Here is a 20,969-nt window from a genome sequence, read left to right as displayed (position 1 = left end):
CCCAGAATCCTTTGCGGTTCTACCCGTGAATGACGTCACATTTTCAATCTCTATATAATATGCATGTTAAATCCAGATGAACAGAGTCAATCTTTTGGACCACCTATAATTCTAAACATTTTGGTAAATGACATTGCTATTACATGTTGGTACAAACATATGGATTCTTCATACCTCAATCTGTAATAAAATAAATACTTACAATCATTAAAAGAAAAGTCCCTGATTAGATTTACTATGACAGCTAAATATTACACAAAACAATAACAGTCAGATGGCTGGGGAAAAAGGCATCAGACTCACTTGTTTCATGCAAGGATAGTCCATTTCACCTGCCCTGCGAGCGGTTAACAGTTTCTGCCAGCTGATAGCCGCCGCGCCACCGGGCCCAGGCTCTTCCTGCAGCCGCCGCGCCACCGGGCCCAGGCTCTTCCTGCAGACGCCGCGCCACCGGGCCCAGGCTCTTCCTGCAGACGCCGCGCCACCGGGCCCAGGCTCTTCCTGCAGACGCCGCGCCACCGGGCCCAGGCTCCTCTAGCAAGGCACCAACAAGTAAACAGAGGTGGGACCAAGTCATTGTTTTGCAAGTCTCAAGTCTTTATCCTCAAGTCACAAGTCTTAGAACATTTTTTTCAAGTCAAGTCTAAAGTCATAAAATTAACTAGAAAGCCGCCGCTAATCAGTATAGGTTGCCATTCAAACGGCTACAGAGAGCAAAACTCAGTGGAGCAGCCATTCTCCACCATGAACTATGGTAAAACCAAACACCGCTCGAGCCTCACAGATGACAGCTTACAGTTTTGTGTAAAGATGAGGTGACTTCGTACAGCCCCAATTTGTAGACACTGTGCGCAGAGGTTCATAAGCAGACCCGACAATGTTTGCATGAACACACTTTGAAGCATTACGTTATGGACCACTTTTCACACATAGTTGCTGTACCCATACAGCCGGCTGTAGCTTTTCATCTCACAGCCCGACACATACAAAAAAAAAAAAAAAAAAAAAGCAGAGAGAGCACAGACCTGAGAGGCGTGATTGCAGATGCCGCTGAGGTGGGTCCACCTCCCCTGCAGCGGCACTGCAGACCACGCCCTGCCACACACATCAAACACGTAAAATAAATATTTATGCACTTTTCATTCACTTGGGTTTTTTTTGTTATTTTTACACAGTGTTCTGAATGATTAACAATGGTCTACAGCCAATCTTGTGTATTATTATACAAACTTTGGTTGTAAGATTCAGATAACTATTTAATAAAAGCTAAATATTTTATATGAAAGTAAGAAAGAAAAGTATATCTTTGTCTCATACTCTCATCAGACAATACATGAACCTCTCAATAAACAAAATATATGCTCGGCTTAAATGACAAACCGCTATTTTACACAGTGGAACACTTATTTTTAAACAAAACCAATGCAGTTCGCCACTGACAGTGCTTACCTTTGCACATCACAGTAAACACTGAACCAAGATGGCGCCCACGCGAACGAGAAATCTGAACTACGGTGTCCTGCAGAGGACAAATGGTCAAAATTGCTAAAATATACAACATATATGCAGCTCAACAGCGACACCTTGTGACTTATTCCAGTCACTACCTTAAATATACATAACGTCTTACCTGACATTCAGTTCACCGGACACTCATACCGAATCACCAGCCCATATAAATGAAAAATAAGTCCAGCAGCCCACCAAGAGTCATCACGAAAGACTAGGGGTGACACGAGAGCGTGAGCGGGCCTGGGTGTCAGCCAACCCGACCTGGGTGTCAGCCAAGCCGCCCTAGCCAGCTAGCCGGCTAGCTGCCATGCGGCGCTAGCAGTAACATCGTGAGAGATATGGGACTTCTTGATAAAATATGGGACTTCTTGATAAAACAAGCAGATATTTGAAGTTTACACCCCTACATTCTCGCCTGAAAATAGGGGAGGCTGTCATAAAGTTCAACATCAGTAACTTAGCGCGCACAGCTGTATGGAAACTCGGTTTATATCTGACCCAAATATAGTGCAGTTAATAACGTCTTACCTGAAATTCAGTTCACCAGCCGCCTGCTTCTCCTGCATTGGGTTTCCCTTATCCACGATTGAGCTCCGCGTTAGCCACCACCGGTCGATCGGTGGCCGCCTCGCATGTTTCTTTCCCCGCATACGAGGGGAAGAGACATACACCGGTGGCTAACGCAGAGCTAGCTAGCCACCGGTATATGAACAACTCAGTTATTTTTTCCACATCGACCAGCATCATCGGCCCATATAAACGAAAAATAAGTCCAGCTAATACAAAGACTGTTTGCGGAGCGATCGGGGGTGAAAGGAGTTAGAGACGCCTCACTGAAAGCCAAGCCTGGGTGCTTTTGAGTGAAGCGGCGCTAGCCGGCTAGCTAGATCATTATCCGCCGTTCTTAAGCTGAGAGACGTACTTGAGCTGTGGCAGCGGGATCCCCAGACCAAGTTTAGCTGCTACGTAGGCCAAAGGATAACCAGTCGCTTTACTGGCCAGAGCAGAGCTCCCTGACAGGCGGGCATTCACCTCAATGATGTAGTACTGCAACACATTATACATAGAAGATACAATTCAATCACAGACATTACGGGAATTAGACCAGGAGCAGGAATACCAGCTCCCCATGCACACAAGACCTGTTTAAAGGCCTGTTCTGATACATAAAGCCTATTCATACAAATCTATTCCTGGTTTGTATGAAATGAACTTGGTCACATTGATACCTAAAACAATTTTCTTTTAAAACTTATTGAACTAGGATTTACATAGCAAAGGCTTTTTACAACCTTGTTATGGAGCCAAAACAGTAAATGTAAGCCGTTGACATACCTGGCTGTTACATTATCTGCAGATCCAGCCGCACACTCTGTACATCCTATAGCCATATAAACTGTATATACTTCAAGTCATGTTACCACCCATGCTTATTTCAATATACCTACACTTTCTGTACTATTCATTACAGCATGTCACTGGCTTTAAAATAAGGAAATGCAAAACAGATCCACTTTATAGGTGAACACAGTCCTATTTGTGCTTTTCATCACCCAGGTCTTCACATATATGCTTACCTGTTCAGATTCGGGGTTAAGAGCGTACTGGATGTTACACTCTCCCACGATGCCGAGATGTCTGATGACTTTAATGGCCGTGTTTCTCAGCATGTTGTACTCGCGGTCATTAAGCGTCTGACTGGGAGCCACTACAATGGATTCCCCAGTGTGGATACCCAGTGGGTCGATGTTCTCCATATTACACACCTAAACAAGAGGAAACAACAGCCACTTTAAATCGCCCTCAGTTTTTTTTTAGTGAGTATAAACCGTTTGTTCTCTGGTCTCCTTTTACTCACAGTCACACAGTTGTCATAGGCGTCCCGGACCACCTCGTACTCGATCTCCTTCCAGCCTTTCAGGGATTTATCCACCAGCACCTGAGAGGTGTGAGCGAATGCTGCCGTTACCAGAGAGGTCAGCTCCTCTCTGTTGTTGGCAAAACCGGAGCCGAGGCCTCCGAGAGCGAACGCTGAACGAACCAAGACGGGGTAGCCAAGACGCTCAGCAGCTGCCACCGCCTACAGCAGAGTTAATCAGATAAATTTAGACTTCACTGGGGCAAAAAACAATCCAGAAGCTATTAATTTATAAGCGAACACGTCTCCTCACCTGTTCCACCGACAGAGCTGCTTCACTGGGAGCTACATGCTCATTGATCTCTTCCATTTTCTCCACAAAGATTTTTCTGTCTTCGGTCATCTCAATGGAGGAAACAGGAGTTCCCAGAACCTGCACTTTATATTTCTCCAGAACGCCCAGCTTGGTCAGCTCTACACCGCAGTTCAGAGCAGTCTGACCTCCAAAAGTCAGCAAGACGCCGTCCGGGCGCTCATTTTTTATCACCTGTAACAACAAGATGTAATGACACGAAGCACTCACAACACATGAAAATGAGACAAACAGCTCTGTGGATTTCACACTGGGAATTTCATCCCGTCCAAGACATTTGGAAGTCTGCAACTGAACTAAAAGCAGCTTAAGTGATCTTTGATTTTTTACTGTAAAAGCCTTTTAGCCTCTTCGTTTCCACTCTATACTGCCATATGATGGATGCAGGTAGAAAGCTGAGCAGGGATTTTTATATCTTTGAGCCAGCACATTTTTACAGAAACGTATTATGAACACTGAAATTTAAAAATAAAATAACATAAACTACATTAAATAAACCTGGGCAAAGAAGGTAAAAATCTGAGGGAATATTTGTCCTCAAACTTGTTTCTTTTCATTATCATTATTAATCCGCACTCTTATTTTTCCTCTCTTACTAATTACTGGCTGTTGTCTCTATATTGCATCTATATAAAAACCAGAGTGGAGCAACGAGCTCTCTTTAGTCCACCAGCACCACCCTTTATCTTACATGATGACTTCCATGGAGCCGCGGATTTAAGGGCTGCAACACAAAGCTCATGTTTTGCCTTTGCTTTTAAACACTTGTGCTGCATTCAAGTGTTCAACCAAACAAAGTGATGGACCACGTAAAAGTATCTTATCCACAGTAAAGAAATAAAAATAAAGGTTGTCCTAGAACCCACTGTCCCAATTCCTACAATACAGACACAAAAGAAGACTGAACTACCTTCAACAGTCACCAAAGCTACAAACACACCTGTACAGAACTGCTCTGTGTTCTTTGGTGGGTGTTACGGCCCTAGCAGGGCCTCCTCCTGAAGGTGCCTGTGTGGGCGTGTCACACTACCTCTTCTGCCTGAGGTGCCACCTTTCCCTTTTGTGCAGCTGACTCTCGTCAGTAATCAAGGAGATTTAACTTGTTTATTTAGTTATTTGTTATGCCCCACTGTTTGTTTGCCACTACACCTCTGTAAATAAAACCACCGGTATCTCATCCACTGCCTGCATCTTGGGTCCTTCTTCCAACTCCACGCGGCTCGCCTCGGCAGCCGTGACAATTAAAGCTTCTGCTATAATAATGCCTCATTAGAGGGCACCTTGGTTAAGCTAAATGTATAATTATAGATTTTGTTAACCGTGGGAAATGTCTTTTATCCATCTTTTAATTAGTGTGTTATTTCCTCTTGTTTCTCAGGTACGGTAACCGTGGACACAACCAACCGTGCATCCATAATGGGACAGAGCGCTGCTTCATCACCAGTCAGAATCACGGCTTCGCTGTCAACCCTGACACTTTGCCCAAAGACTGGGACGTGCTCTTCACAAATGCTAACGACCACACCAACGAGGGCATCGTACACAACACAAAGCCTCTGTTCAGGTAACAGTCTGTGAAAGATGGAGTCCAGTGGTGATTCACTCTAGAAGTGACTGGTTCTGGTGCCTTAAGTGCCTCTGTACTGGCCGGAAAAAACCCAATTAACAAACTCCCCCTCACCATGACAACAGCAGATTTCAAGCACAGTCGAAGGACGAACTGTAAGCTCCGCGGCTCTACGGTTACAGCTGGTTGTTCAGCCTAGCAGTGGCGTTAAACGATATTAACAGGGATATATTTAATGTAGGAAGGCCGTCTGTGCCGGGAAGGAGTTTCATGAGCGGGAGGCCAGCCGGAGGCAGAGGGAGACGCCGTCTGACTGTGTGATCAACAACATGGCTCTGCTTCAGCATCCCCGGCTGCTGCTCGCCTGTGTAGGGCTGCTGCTGCTGCTCACCTTTGGCAGCATCGACGCTCGATCTTCGCCTATATCGGACTTGAAATCCAAAATATCCGGGGTGGAGGAGCTCTTGGAGGAATTCCGCAAACAGCTGCAGCAGGACCAGACCTACAGGACAGGTGAAGTGATGGACTCCTGCGTGGGCGACTTCAGTGCCGCGGGGGATCGCATCATCCGGGCCAAGGACTCCATCGAGCAAGGAGCCACCTTCCTGCTGGCCCCGGACAGGGTGTACACCAGGAAGGACTGTGTGCACGCCTGCTGCTCCCAGCCTCACTGCACAGTTGCGGTGCTTCACGAGGACCAAAGGCAGCCCGGGGACAGTCTCCGCTGCTACCTGTTTAACTGCACCTACAGGAGTAAGAATGTGTGCGCCTTCTCGGCTCAGAAAGGCTTCACGACATACAGCCGGACTCCCAACACAACGCAGGGACACCTCCCTGTTTCATCTAGCGACTCAGCCCGGAGGCCCGGAGAAGAAGCTCCTGATGAGGATGATGCAGACGTGGATGAGCCTCCTCGCAGTGACGCTGGACAGGATGTGGTTATCCAGCTGCCCACAGATTGGGCTGTGCTGGATGGCCGTGACAGCGTGGACGACCACGGGATCCGCCGCTATGAGTGGAGTCTGATTAAAGGAGACACAGCCATCAATATGAAGTCAACACATCCAGAGGTTTGCTGAAGATCAGTGGCCTCCAGGAAGGAGTCTACACGTTTCAGATGACAGTCACTGACACGGCGGGACAGAAGAGCTCCGATAACATCTCTGTCACCGTACTGGCTCCAAAACACCAAGCAGAAGTATGTACCGGTCACTGCTCAAACTACCAATTTAAGTGTGATGACGGTTGCTGTATTGACATCACCTATGCCTGCGATGGGAAGCAGCACTGTCCAGACCGCTCAGACGAAGACTTCTGCCCAAACTTCGATGGCAGCCGAAAGTCAGTGACCCACGCTGTGGACCTGCCCAGCCCTCAGCGGCCTGTCGCTCAGACAAAGAAAGCTGAAGACGACTCCATGCTCCCGACTGGAGCCAGAAAGACCATCACACCGCAAGACACAAGCAAGGCGGCTCCTTCTCAGAGTGCCAGTGAGCAGGAAGCTTCAGTCAGTCAAGACCCATGTGCTGCTGCTCCAGTTGTGGGACCCTGTAAAGGCACCTTCCCACGGTGGTACTACGACCAAAATGTGGGAGAGTGCAAACACTTCCTGTATGGAGGCTGCCAGGGAAACCACAACAACTTCCTCCAGGAGTTGGACTGTGTCAGTGAATGCATACAAAAAAGTCCAGCTTTCAGGCCTGCCAGTGTGGCTCCTCCAGTCACCAAGCAGACTGAGATAGCTTCCCCTAAAGCCAACCAGAGCCAAGCAGTGAGTGACGCCCCCATCTCCAAACCATTTCCAGTTCCTCTGACACTTGGCCTAATCATCACTGCCGTGCTGCTGCTCATGATCTGTCGTCTGATCTGTGAGCCAGCATCAGCTGAGAGATATAGAGGAGAACAGGGGGACAACAGACAGCTCTCTGTAGTTGACAGACTGGTAAAAACATTGAAAACAGTTTTTAGATATTTGCTTCCTGTATTTGCAGAAGTATCTCCAACACAAACTGTAACAGCTGCATGCAGGGAACCACTCAGTCATGTTTATCCTGCAGGACAGGATCTGACAGGGAAAGAAGGAAAAATAAGGGAACCACGGACAACTTTGATAATGCTTTGATTTATCCACAGTACATTTAGTTCAAATATTGTTTCCATCACAGAGGGATTGTGCTGGTTTCAGTGGGGAAAGTATGCAGCTCATTTAAATGTTCAAAGAGCTGTGAAAAGTTGTCCGTTCATAAAGTGTGTCAGTATTTTATAAGGATGCCATGTTTCTGTATCATCTCTCTCCTGTCAGAGCCTCTTCCAAACATCAGCCTGTTTAATGCTCTCATATCTTCAACATCTCGAGTAAATTATACTGCACAGTTTTCTCTCCAATAAAAGAATATTTACTGCATGAGTCTGTTTTCCATTTTATCTGAAACATTCAAGGAGGAGATCTTTTACTGTATTTTGGTGATATTGCCCTTAAATGTGACTAAAGCTTTCATACAGTGGTGATCACGGACATAACTCTGAGATCAGTCTGACTGAACTCTGAAAATCACTGAGTGTTATTTCACAGAACCATAATTAGATTAACTCAAACGGAAACACGCGGTGTTAAACAGTAGTATAATTATCATTAACTGTCAAAGTAAGTGCGTATTTTGCTTGTTTCCGTTTCCATCAAAAATCGAATTAATTAATAATTGTTTGATTTGTGTTGATGAAGGCCTGCCTCCTTCTCCTCACAGTCACTTTTTACGAGACCATGAGTGTGTTTCATTTTTTGTTCTGTCAGTCTTGGATGTGACTCCTGAAAAGAGATTCACCATGATTCTGGTTCTCCTTTCACAGTCAGTACTGCTGGTTTCTCTCTCAGACTGACTGACACACGTTGAACCCGAGCTCATCTTCGAACAGGTAAAGCCACTTATTACCGCACAAAGTAACTGATTTTGTTGTTAGCAACGACTGAACGCTGGGTCTCGCTTTGAGTAACCGGAAGTATAAAACCGGACAACGGAAGTAGTGGTCTGTCATGGCAGCCTACGTACGCTCTTACAGAAACCTGTGGATACAGCTAAAAAACTGCGACCTCAAAACCGCTAGGGAGTTATTGTCACCATATAGAGAATCTAGATATGCGAATATTTTCCTAATCTGGTCTCTATCTTTTTCTTCTAACACGCTTACTTGACGCTTTGCCTCACCGCTTAAAGCCCCAATTAAAATTTCTACTTTCCGGGCCTCAGCTATTTCTTGAGCATTCAATAAACCTTGTATTTGTTCTTTCCAATCTCCATATGAAACATCTGCTTCAGTACCCTTATATTTTGGTACCCAAGGGGCACCCGGATACACCGGCATCATCATCTCTATATCTGCACTCCAGGTGCGGAACACTGCTCCCCAAACTTGTATCCTGTCGACAAACGCCAAAATTATGTAGCCGCTAAACTGGTAGAACTAAATCTTCACCACCACGCCTATACAAGCAGAAAGGGGAGTGAGTGGGTCAGAGCTCAGAGGACAGAAATTTAGCTGGCTTCAAACACACCATTTATTTTCAGGATAAAACACAGTCAGAACCCCAAATACAAGCTAAAATCCCCGTATACAATAAAAATAGTGTTTACAACCCGCTAAAAACCCTGCCGGCAGGAATGATTAAACGCTAAAAACACAAAGCTAAATGAATGTTTTTCCCTATACTAAAAACTCCCCCCCAGGGTCCTAATTCTCCCAGTCCCGCAACACACGGGCAAATTCTCCTGAGCTGAGAGAGACAGGAGAGGAACTCCTCTTCCGGGATGTGGACTCTCGCCAGCAGAAGACCAGGGAGGAGGCTCCTATCTCCACCTGACTGTGCGCAATCGTGCAGTCCAGCTACTCTCCACCTCCGCGCACGGCCTCCCTCGTAGCTCCGCCAGATGCAGGCAGAGGCGTACCCCTGCCCTACTGTGGATTTCACGCGTCGCCTCCCACGGTCGCTATTCTGTCCGTCGGGACTGGATCGCCGGGTTGTGCTGGCCGATCGCCGAATGTCTCGTGGCGCCCCACAGTCAGGCCAGAGGTCCTTCTTCTCATATGCTGGCTTGCACACGTTTTGTTTTCCAGCTCTCCACTTTTCGTGTGTCTCTCTCTTTTTAGTCTTTGCGCTCACTATCTCCCTTAAGTCAGTTTGGTGGCTGATAGGCCACCACGGGGAACGCCCCCACCTCACAGGTGCCTACAATTGTCCGCTTAATCCACAGTGGAATAATAAAAAACATATTGTTCAATCAACACTAAACACACACTATAAATATGGAGATAAAATCATGCAATAGGAATATCAATAAACAAACATGCAATATCACTATTACAATAAAATCATGCAAATAAAATCGACACCCTGTACCAACACAGTCTGATCCAAAACAAAATATAAAAACACAATTTTCCACTGTGTGACATTAATAAGTTTGAAACCACCACTCAACCCATTTGAGTTCAGATATATACACTTAAAAGGGCAGGTGCAACAAGCCAAAAATAAAATTAATAATAATGTTGTCCCCTGTTGAAGAAATAGACAAATCTACAGAGGCACAAGAGGCCAGGTCCAGCTCCATAGAGCGAAGACTAACAGAAAAGGGGCAGGAGATGCATGAACAGGAAGCCAAGAAAAATGAAAGGTCATTTAGCAAGGCATATGAGTCCTGGAAGGAGTTAGCAAGAGGAGTTAGAACAAAGCTGAAAGGTTTCTGCTCAAACGAAGACCTTGTTAGAACACAAACGGACATTAAGGCTAAAGAAGTATTAATGCATGAACTGTATGAGCCTATCCGACGTAATCATACTTCTACTCCAGATGTTGTCAAGAAAATGCGTGTGTTGCCCTAACAACAGAAATTTGTGATCTCATTAGTAAACGACTAGAAGATATAGATAAGACTTTTAATGACAGGCTCGAGAAGGAGCGTGTAAGGATGATATTAAGTAAGGAGGAGTATGGATCTGTTTTTGGGAAAACAGAAACCGTTATTTCAGAGCATTCAAAGGGCTCAGATTCATACTCTGGAGCCACCTCTACGACTTCTAGCAAACGTGTGGATGCCGAAGCTGACCTTGCAGCTAAACTAGAACAGGCGAAGGCAATGCAACGAATACATGAACAGCAAGCCAAGTTGAGTAGCTTAGAGCATGAGTGGAAAATCAAGGAAGCACAAATGATTGCAGAAATGACAGCAAAGCTAGAGGAAGAGAGAACTAAACTGCAACAGCTACAGGCAGAAAATGAGGTAAAAGTAGCAGCAGCCAGAGTGAGAGCTTACAACAACTACGATGGATTGGAAAGCCTTAAGTATGAAGCAGATGACAAATCACAACTTGATAGCCAAATCATTGAATCTCAGAATCCATTGAATCCACAGGCTGAATCATTTCGACCTCAGTGTGCACCACCTGAGATTTTGCAAAAGCAACAGGAGGTCAGCTTAACACAGGAGCTTGCAAGCTTGCTCGTCTCCAACCGTCTGGCTGCACCTGAACCCACAGTGTTCACTGGTAACCCTTTAAAGTTTATACACTGGAAGATATCCTTTATGGCATTGATTGGCCACAAACCCCTCCCCGCAGGAGAAAAAATGTTGTACTTGAAAAGTTATCTTGCAGGTGAGGCACGGAAGGCGGTCGAAGGATTCTTCTATCGAAACTCAGAAGATGCATATCAGGGTGCCTGGGAGATTCTTCAGGAGAGGTATGGAAGTTAATTTGTCGTCCAAAAGGCTTTCAGGGATAAACTGATGAAATGGCCAAAAATAGCTCCCAATGACCCAGTAGCCCTCAGAGAGTTTTCAGATTTCCTTCAAAGTTGTGCCGAGGCCATCCCTCATGTTAAAGGGCTGGCAATTCTAAATGATTGTGAAGAAAATCATAAACTTCTCAAAAAACTACCCGAATGGCTGGTACGCAGATGGGGTCGCGTTGTTGTGGATGAACTAGACAGATGTCAAGAGTATCCACCATTTGCTCATTTCACCAGATTTCTACAAAGGGAAGCTAGAATAGCCTGCAACCCCATTGCTTCTCCCTTCTTATTAACCACTAAAGTAACAGATGAAAGGCTTCCTAAGAGAACCAAGGCACTCAGCACCAATGCTCAAGCTAAGCACTCTGCAGGTAAACCAGGGACCTTAATTTCAAAGCCAAGACCACCATGCTTCGTCTGCAACGATGAAACACACGGTGTCGCCAAGTGCCCAACCTTTGCCACAAGGCTTCCTGATGAAAAGAGAGCTTTCATTCGTGAAAACCGTCTTTGCTTCGGCTGTTTAAGAAAGGGCCACACTAGTAAAGAATGCAAAAGAAGGCACACATGCACTATATGTGGTCGAAATCATCCAACTTGCTTGCACATAGAGAGAATTGAGGGAGCCAGTGAAATGTTAAACAGTGATTCACCATCTGCAGGAAATGAGACAAAGGAAGTCCGCAATGTCATGTCACACACATTGACAAGATACTCCTCAGCTACGTCTAGCATTGTTCCAGTTTTTGTGTCATTGGCAGAAGACCCCCACAGTGAGATTCTCACATATGCTCTGCTCGACACACAGAGCGATTCAACTTTCATCTTGGGAGATCTGGTCTCTGCACTAAATGTGAAGACTCAGCCAGTGCAATTAAGGCTCAGTACAATGACAGCAGTAGACACAGTCATAGCTAGCAAAGTGGCTTGTGGATTGCAAGTTCGTGGGCTCCATAGTGAGTCGCATGTTCAGCTACGCCAGGCATACACAAGGGATTTCATCCCAGTCGATAAGTCTCACATTCCTACAAAGGACACCGCACTTCAGTGGCCACATCTGAGGCAACTGGCAAACAAGCTGCAGCCACTTCAAGACTGTGAAGTGGGATTGCTGATTGGCTATGATTGCCCATCAGCACTGGCCCCTCTAGAAGTCATTGTAGGGTCAGAAAACCATCCATTTGCTCAAAGAACCGTGCTTGGCTGGAGCATCATAGGATCAGCAAATCCATATCTTGATAGAAAGGAACATCAAAGCTTTGTACACAGAGTGGCAGTAAAGGAAATGCCATTGCCTCCGGTCAATGATGTGTTAAAGGTCCTAGAAATGGATTTCAGCGAAAGAAACTATCAAGATAAATATGTTTCTCAAGATGATGTTCATTTTGTAAAACTCCTCGGCAGCACAATCACAAAAAGGAAGGATGGACACTATGAGATGCCACTTCCTTTCAAGGGCAGCTCTCCATCCATGCTGCCAAACAACAAGCGACTGGCTGAAGCTCGTTTGCAACACCTCAAGAGGAAGTTAAGGTCCAATAGGCAGTACCATGACCTAGAGCTGGGCGATATGAGATTTTTTCATATCACGATATGTTTTTTTTCATTTCAGGCGATAACGATATCTATCACGATATAAGCCAAATAACTATATTTGTAAGATTTAAATGTGCCGTTGCTCACAAGTAAAATGTGAAATAATCAGCAGCTTGTTTTTATTTAAATATTTATTTCCCATAATAAGTTCAACAGGGTAGATGTACTTAAGGAACATGAGACTTTTTCAGATAAATAAAGGCAAATATTGCAAACTACACAAAAGGCAGCCGCTAAAGCGTTTAAGTTTCAAAATAGAACAAACGAAACAGACTAAATTGTCAATTCCACTTATTCTAAAAATAAATCTTAGTTTGTTTTACAGAAGAACAGACAAAACTGACTAACTTTTGTCAATATCAAATAAACTGAAAACTAAAAGGAAATTCTCAATCTCTCCTTGTTGTATAGCTGAGCTTTTCAAACAGTTTTAACAGTTACTTTAGTCTGACAAAAGCCGAATGACGAATTAGCGCTTCCAGTCAGAGACTGAGGCTACGTCCACACGTACACGGGTATTTTTGAAAACGGAGATTTTCCGTTTTCGTTTTAAAAAATAATCCCGTCCACACATAAAGGCAGAAATGAAGGAAAACGCTGCTATGAACATGCCAAAGCAGCAGGTGGCGCTAGATTCCTAACCGTGCGGAAATGTTGGCCAATCAGAAGTCTAGAAGCCTCGGTGGGAAAAAGTAAACAAAGCTGGGGCATAGAAGCAGAACCGAGTCGTATGTGTGGAGGGACAGTAACTGTGTGTATATGTAAGCATTTAAACACTGCAGAGAGTACAATTAACAGTATTGTATTGACGACAAACACCGACAACTAACGCCGAGGAGAGGGGCGGTGCTGACTCACGAGCGAAGCAGCGAGTGAATAAAATCAAACAGCCGTACCAGCCTTATGCTGTTCTGTGGTTTCTAAAGCTGCTTTATCACTGAGTAAATTAAGGAAATTATTTCTAAATGTCGCCTGGAGGACAAACAGATGTTAAATAATACGTCACGTTTCATTTGAGGTTTGATGCTAAACAACAGCAGGACTGTTAGAGCTTATGTTTTTACAGGAATGAATTATTTATGACGTTACAATAAGAGGCAGTTCCAGCAGAAACAGAGCCAGTCACAGGCTGTCACTGCAGAGAAGAAGTTAACTCATTTTTACTTTACTTAGAAAGCTTAGGTCTACTTTTCTGTGCATGTATTTATCCACACAGACAGATTTGGTCTTGATTACGGTTACAGTTTAAAAGCGGCAGAGGTGAATTTAACTGTGTAGCTTTGAAGCGCTCAAAGCAAAATTGTAGAAAAAAACACACAGATGAAACATGGTGGATACATAGACGGACCAACTACAATGACAGAAGACGCGACTTAAATACACACAGAGAACACAGGGAGATTACACACAGGTAGGGAACACAGCTGGGAGTAATCAACAAGACGAGACAGAGGTAAAACTGAACACACACACACGAGACGCAGACCTTCACAATAAAACAGGAAACAAGAACACTACACAAAGACGCAGACTCGACACTGAGAGACAGACAGAAAATGACACATGGAACTAAACCCACACAAAACATGAGAACACAAATAAATAGAAACATGGAACTCTAATAATAATCATCATAGCACCCAAAACCACAACAATCATTCAAAAATAAACTAACAATCAAAACTCAAAATACTGGTTCGAAACTGACCCAGAACCGTGACAGTACCCCCCCTCCAAGGGCTGGCTCCCGACAGCTCTAAACAAAAACCCAGAACAAAACCGAGCACCAGACCAGGGTGGGCGGAGGGGATCCAGGAAGGAGCGTCCGAAACAAAAAACAAGGAGCACAAGAGTCCAGAGTAAACCAAAAACACAAGAAAACAGTCCAAGAACACAGGACAACAGATCAAAAACAAAACCAGAGCTCAACAAGAGTCCGAGAAAAGTTCAGGGGGTCGACACGGGGGTCGACAACACAAGGACCAAGACAGTTCCGGAGGCCGACTGTGCACACGGCAACGGCGGCAGAGCAGGCAAAACCAATCAGGAGATTTGTAAAATAGCAATTGTGTATTTTGTTCACCTTGTATATATTGTTCACTGCAGCAGCCTAGTAGGCGTGACAAACCATTTTTGTTGATTAAGTTTTCTCCTGTTTTTCGTTTAGAAAGTTAGGTAAGTGAATTGTCTTTTGGTTGGTTTTCATTTTGTGTAGGAAAGTGTAGGGACCATTAGGGAGTTTTGTTTGTTATTTTTGGCACTGCTCACTGCTGAAGCAAATAAATGGCTTCTTAGCGCTTTAAAAGATACTACTGTTTGTGTTCTTTCTTGGGTGGTGCGTGAGTGGGGCCAATTTGTTGTTGCGTTCAATACACGCCTAGACTAAGAACGTAACACATTGAAGAAACCTGTAGCATGGCACATGGTGGACCCACTTTTCAGTCGGGTTGAGTTCTGGACTTTGACTGGATCGCTGCAGCACTTTGATTCTCTTTAAGCTCTCCTTATGGAGATTTGCTGCTGTGCTTCGGATCATTGTCCTGTTTCCTGACCCATTTTGGTCAAACTCTAGCTGTCATGCACATGGCCTCAGATTTGACTGTAGAATACTTTGGTGTGCAGAGATGTTCATGGTCATCTCAGTGACTGCAAGGTGCCCGAATCGCCACCCCTCCACTGATTCTGTCCTGTAGCTTCATAAAGTAAACAAAGGAAATCGCTGCAGTTTGTCAACAGATCAAAGTGAACTTCTCTTTTTATTGAGTGATATTATTGCTAATAATTAGCCTACACGCTGATCTGCTTTCTAGTGGCTGGAGCTCCAACAGAGTAAATGAATGTGAATGCATGCAAATTCCATTCATTGCTGGTTTCATATATAAAGAGTGAACATCTAGGCTTACAGTGTTGTCCGACAGTCCCTCCTTGGGTGTTTGCCATGCATTCTCTGGACACATAGAAGAAGCAGCAGAAGTCATCTGGTAGTTTATAAGCACTGATGGGTCTTAGATTTGGTAAATCACATAGATTAGATATTATATAGGAAATATATCAAAGTTCGCAAAGATTGTGAAATGGGGGTGTAAATGTTGGATTTTGGGGTTCCTGCATATGTAAGTGTAGAAGGAAATGAGGATTTGTACATATTACCAAAACATTAGGTGAAATTACAGTCATTTAATTTACAGATACCATTAGGCAAAGCTGAACTTAAACCTACAGGTCATGGCAGGAGTACTGAGACATCAGTGATACAGGAAAGCATCTATACAACATTGAAAAACATGTTGGTTGTGGGAGGAGTGGGTAGGAGTGGAGTAGAAGAAATCATTTGTCTCGGGGTAGGACACACAGGTGCTGCAGCTGATAGGTAAGCACCCAACTAGACAGTGTGTGTACTGCACCTGAGTTTGTTCATGTAAGTGACGGCGAGTGCCTCGCTCATGTCATTGCCTGGCCCTATTTGGTTCATAACAGACAGAAAGTACATTACCTTAAAAAGGTACAAGCTGCAACAGGTTTTGGCATTTATCCAGTAAAAACTGTCACTAACAGAGAAAGAGTCAGAAATTGCAACAAATATAACATGACAGTTTCTAAAAATGACTTAAATTGCAACAAATATAACATGACAGTTTCTAAAAATGACTTAAATTGCAACAAATATAACATGACAGTTTCTAAAAATGACTTAAATTGCAACAAATATAACATGACAGTTTCTAAAAATGACTTAAATTGCAACAAATATAACATGACAGTTTCTAAAAATGACTTGACTGATTATAAGTAGAATACAAGGTCCGTACAATAATGCTGAGTCATAAATATACTCGGAAAACCGGTGATTTCTGCCAACATAAGGAAAGATATTGGAATTTAAGGATAAAAACACAGAAACTTCGTGAAACACCGCGTGAGTTGAGTACGAGCCAATGAGGGTACGAGCAAAAACAGGGCTCGTACTCAACCGACCAATCAGCACGCCCCTATGGTTTTCTGTCCGAAGGGGGTGAAGCAACCTGAGTCCAGGGTGTCATCATTCGGATTGGAAGTGGTCTGTGTGGCGGGTTTCTTCCTGTATTTATTGAAGGACTTTCTTCTCGGATATGCACTTCTGAGTAAGTTCTATGAACCAGTTGCTGAGTCTGCTAGCTTTAGCTTCCTACATTTGGGTAGTATTTGTGTAACCGGTAACAGCAAATGACCGTACAGTAGTACAGTGACACGTTAGCTCGTCTGACCTGACCGTCTGAAGCCAGCCAAGATGCCAACTTATATTCAACGGTGTCGATTTCCGTAATTGTACAAAGAAAACGTGCGCTCATTATGTGCTGTGTAAATGCTAAGTACACGCCGCATATCTGTGGTGGCAGTGGTGGCTCGCTGTGTGACGCAGTGTTTGTGTTGAAGAGCACCGGAGAGTTTGCTGCACAGAGCTCGTATCGTATACAAGACTGTACTGGGAGTAATCACTGCTAAATCACTTGATGTGACTCATCGGTGTCATTATATTAGGAACTGTTGCACAGATGCTGAGCGTTTTCTTGATGGTCCTTTTGTGATGTGTTGCTCGCTGATTTTGGCATTATGGATATTCACTCGGCATCACAGCAGACTGTACTTGCCAGATCTATCAAATTTAATGAGTTTGGGATGAGCTGGCATAAAGCACAGAGTAATGTAAGGTCCATCATTTAAACTTCCTGCTTCCCTCCCTATAGTGTTAACGGATATAACATCTGAGTCTCAAATTAAAAACCAGGCAGGTAGCCAAGAAGAAAGAGTTTAACATTGTACTACTGCCAAAAAAAAATAGGAAACGGACAAATCAGCTGTTTTAGTCATTTGGAAGACACTCTGATTTTTCATTGTTTTGTCTCCTGAAAACCGCAGATATTTGTATTATTTTACATGAAACCGTTTTTTCTCTTATTTCCTGCAGTCTGACACTTGTGCCCATGCTCCATTTCCACACCTCAGCTGCCAATAACCACTCAAGAGGAAGAAGATGATTTTCACAGCCCGTTCAATCCTGTCACCACAAAGATCGTGCAAAAACCTCTCGAAGTAAGTTATTTATTGTGATAGACTTAGTATTAGAGTTGTCATATGTCTGAAAGTTTTCAAAACTGTTAGTTTGAAAGTTCTTTTGAGGCAGAATAAACCAGCTTTTCTAGCAAATAACTTTACCCAGGAAACACTTTGTGATTTAAAGGATGTATCCCTCTGTCTTTATTGTTTCTTCAGGATGTCTTCAAATCTGCATATGGCTTTCTTTGGCGCTTACTTCAATAGTTGACGCTGTGGGTAAGTAGGTTTTGCTAAAAAGTTTGTAAACTACTGTTAAATCCTCGGTTACATTAGATTGCTATAACTGAGAACAAGATTAGTTATAACTGACTGTATTAATAGGTTATAAAGTCATTTCTTCCTTCACCCTCGTATTCCTCACACCTCTCTTCTTCTCTTGCTCATTCCCTGCTATGGCTGTGGGATATTATATGTATCGATTTAGAAAATCAACTTTTACTGCACTGCAAACAACTGCACTCAGAAAACAACTTAAATATATGAAAGAAATATGATAGTATTCCCTTAAAAGTAAATACTGGCTAGACAGTGAGCTCCCTTGGTGGAGGTTTGCGCTCTTGGAGTGCTTCTTGTTTAGTACATGCATTTCTGATGTATATTTTTATTCTTAAACCTCTGTCTTGTTTCTTTTGTCCTTCAGACTGCAAAAACATCATATGTTCACTTGGCCAGCAGGTCATTCTGCCATGTAATGCTCCTGGAAATATGGTAGTCCTCGCCATGCAGTGGTCCAGACGTGACCTGACAGAATACGTGCTGCACTATCGTGATGACCAACTTGATCCAGACGACCAGGATCCGTCTTATACGGGCCGGGTAAACCTGACCAATACCCACATGCAGAATGGGGATTTCTCAATGATACTGATGAACATGACGACTGCTGACATTGGAACATACGAGTGTATAGCCTTCCAGAGAAGACCAGGGATGGACTCTGAAATCCTCAGCATCGTAAACCTGAATGTCAGTCAGTCAGGTGAGTTTGTGCTCATGTCAAATGATGACACTTTAAAAGAGTTTTCACCTCCCTGACTCCTGACAATTCACACCAATGCATTTTTTTTTCTCGACAGATGAAGGAAGCAGGAATGGAGTCAGCAGTGGCGCAGCTACAGGAAGAAACCATCTTGGTCTCATTGTGTCACTGTCAGTTATTGCAGGGATCATTCTGGTGGCTGGTATTCTCTAATCTATATTAGGTGCCAAACTAACATTGGATCCTCAGCTTCCCCCCACTATGAAATGACATCAACATCTCAGCATGTCTAAATTAGAAAGACCCTCAAATTTATTCCAAACATCTAAAACTTAAAATGACAGTTAAAAGCTGAGGTGTGGCTTGTAGTGAAAAGCACAGAGAAGTTAATTAGAGTAGAATAATAGAAGCTCGGATCCATTTATCGTTTAACCTACATTAAGCAAATTCAGATTGTGGTTCGGCTCGGAACCACTTTGATTTGTGCCTTTGTCATATGTTTTCTAATGCTGGCCGTATATATGTCACGTGATAGATTGGCTGGGATTTTTTAGAGATTTCTTTGCACTGTTTACCACTAAGAGCGCTCTGGAGCCCATCGAGAATGAAATTTTAACTTTGATTTTAAAAAAATTACCGAAAGAATTTATATTTCATAACGAAGTCAACAGAGCAAACATTATGGCGCACAACAAGTTCATGCACCAAATTTGGAACGAGTCCAAATTAAGTTTCTTTCAAAGCTTTACTTCACAACATGAACCTTAACAAGTCATACACTAAATGTGTAAACCTTATGCAAAAGTATTTATTATAATGCACTGAAACTTTTTCTTATTTATTTATTTGGTTTTTAGTATAAAGGTGCTTTTAAAACTCCTAAATGAAAAAAGGTCCTACGTTTTCCCGACAGAATTTTGTGTGTTTTACATCCAAGCACAAATTTCCTGAAAAGAGAAACATGTTTTTATTGAAGTTACTTTCTGCCAGTAAAATGTTTTCATGTTTGCAGATCCGTTTTGTCTTTAGGTTGTTCTAGCTGCCAAAAACAACAGTGTTGTGGTGCTAAGAGGGAAAAGTCCCGTAAATTGTTTAGTAAGATTTAAATTATGAGGGATTTTTACTGACACCGTCTTGATGTTTTCGAACTGGACATGACAATGAGGGATGGATCTCTCTGAAAAACTGAGTTTACTTACAGGGTACCCACACGCTTAAGGTATTACCCTGCTTCATCTCCCTTATGACTCTCATGGGGATCATGGTTTAGAAAGTGAGCATCATGTTTATCTCATAAGACTAGAAAAAGGTGGCTGACAGCATGAACTCATCTGGGAGATGTTTACAGAGTTCACAAAGTAAATCGCCAGTCGACCCCAAGCTGTTCAAGTATTTAAGCATTATTGTATTTTCACTAAAGCACTGCATTATACTGAATAATAGAAGTCTTTAACTTTGAGTAGCATTCCAGATGTGGTTATGTATTATGTGATACTGTATGGTAGACAATGTGCCCATTAAGCATTAGGGCACTTTATTAGATACTTTATCAAATGTTGAAAGTTGAATGTGAAGGATCATAGTCAGAGGGCTGTGGGACATTGGCTACCAGCTGCTTATCACTAAAGGAAAGAAAGGTGATTCATGCCTTACGTTTTTATCTTCTGTCGTTTTCTGCTTCATGGCCTGATTACAGTGAATTTGTGGGACCATACTGTATGTTTTTTGACTCCCCAAGAAATGCATTAGGCACATACAGAGTATACATTTTTGTAGCAATAATAACTGCTCTTTAACTGTTGAAATGGATGTTTTCAGGTACATGATCACATTTTTACCTGGTTAATGAAATTTCCTTGGTATCTCTAACAAAAGGGTAATGATAAGTGGCCCTATCATTATATTTATAGCGACAGTTTCATGTCTTTCAATGTGCTTTCCTATGTTACACTATTTAACATTGTGTTTGTTTTTATTTCCTTGGTCCAAAAAAGTTTGGGTTTAGTATTTTACAAAGGGCAAAGCATCCATACTTTTTACTGTGATGATGACATGATGACACTAAAGCCTTGAAACAAACTTTGAATATTTGTTCTTACTTTGTGAGTCTGTATATTGCTATGAACTGTGCTTTTTTAAAAAACATTTTTACAATGGAACATTCCAAGTGCCATCGTTTCTTTTGTATGTTCTTCACATGCTCTG

The 20,969-nt window shown here is 43.2% G+C and overlaps 1 protein-coding gene and 1 pseudogene across 1 annotated transcript; one reads left to right on the top strand and one right to left on the bottom strand.

Moving 5' to 3' along the window:
* Positions 1–1,021: 1,021 nt before the first annotated feature.
* Positions 1,022–4,485, bottom strand: LOC147300713 (multifunctional protein CAD-like). The gene is made up of 6 exons (XM_086284882.1): positions 4,435–4,485; positions 3,684–3,917; positions 3,371–3,592; positions 3,090–3,278; positions 2,041–2,559; positions 1,022–1,519 (listed from the first exon to the last, which is right to left on the bottom strand). Exons 1-5 carry the CDS (start codon positions 4,483–4,485, stop codon positions 2,404–2,406), a joined length of 852 nt encoding a protein of 283 aa, XP_086141008.1. The 3' UTR covers positions 1,022–1,519; positions 2,041–2,403.
* Positions 4,486–5,431: 946 nt separating this feature from the next.
* LOC147300712 (low-density lipoprotein receptor-related protein 11-like) lies at positions 5,432–7,706 on the top strand (annotated as a pseudogene).
* Positions 7,707–20,969: the final 13,263 nt, after the last annotated feature.

Source organism: Aulonocara sp. 'chitande type north' Nkhata Bay, unplaced genomic scaffold (assembly GCF_057382095.1).
Source record: "Aulonocara sp. 'chitande type north' Nkhata Bay isolate Kocher_YH1m ecotype deep benthic unplaced genomic scaffold, A_spYH_male_GT1.1 unmapped_scaffold_14, whole genome shotgun sequence".
NCBI lineage: Eukaryota > Metazoa > Chordata > Actinopteri > Cichliformes > Cichlidae > Aulonocara > Aulonocara sp. 'chitande type north' Nkhata Bay.
The sequence above is the reverse complement of the archived record's forward strand: the minus strand, read 5'-3'. Positions and strand labels throughout refer to the sequence as shown.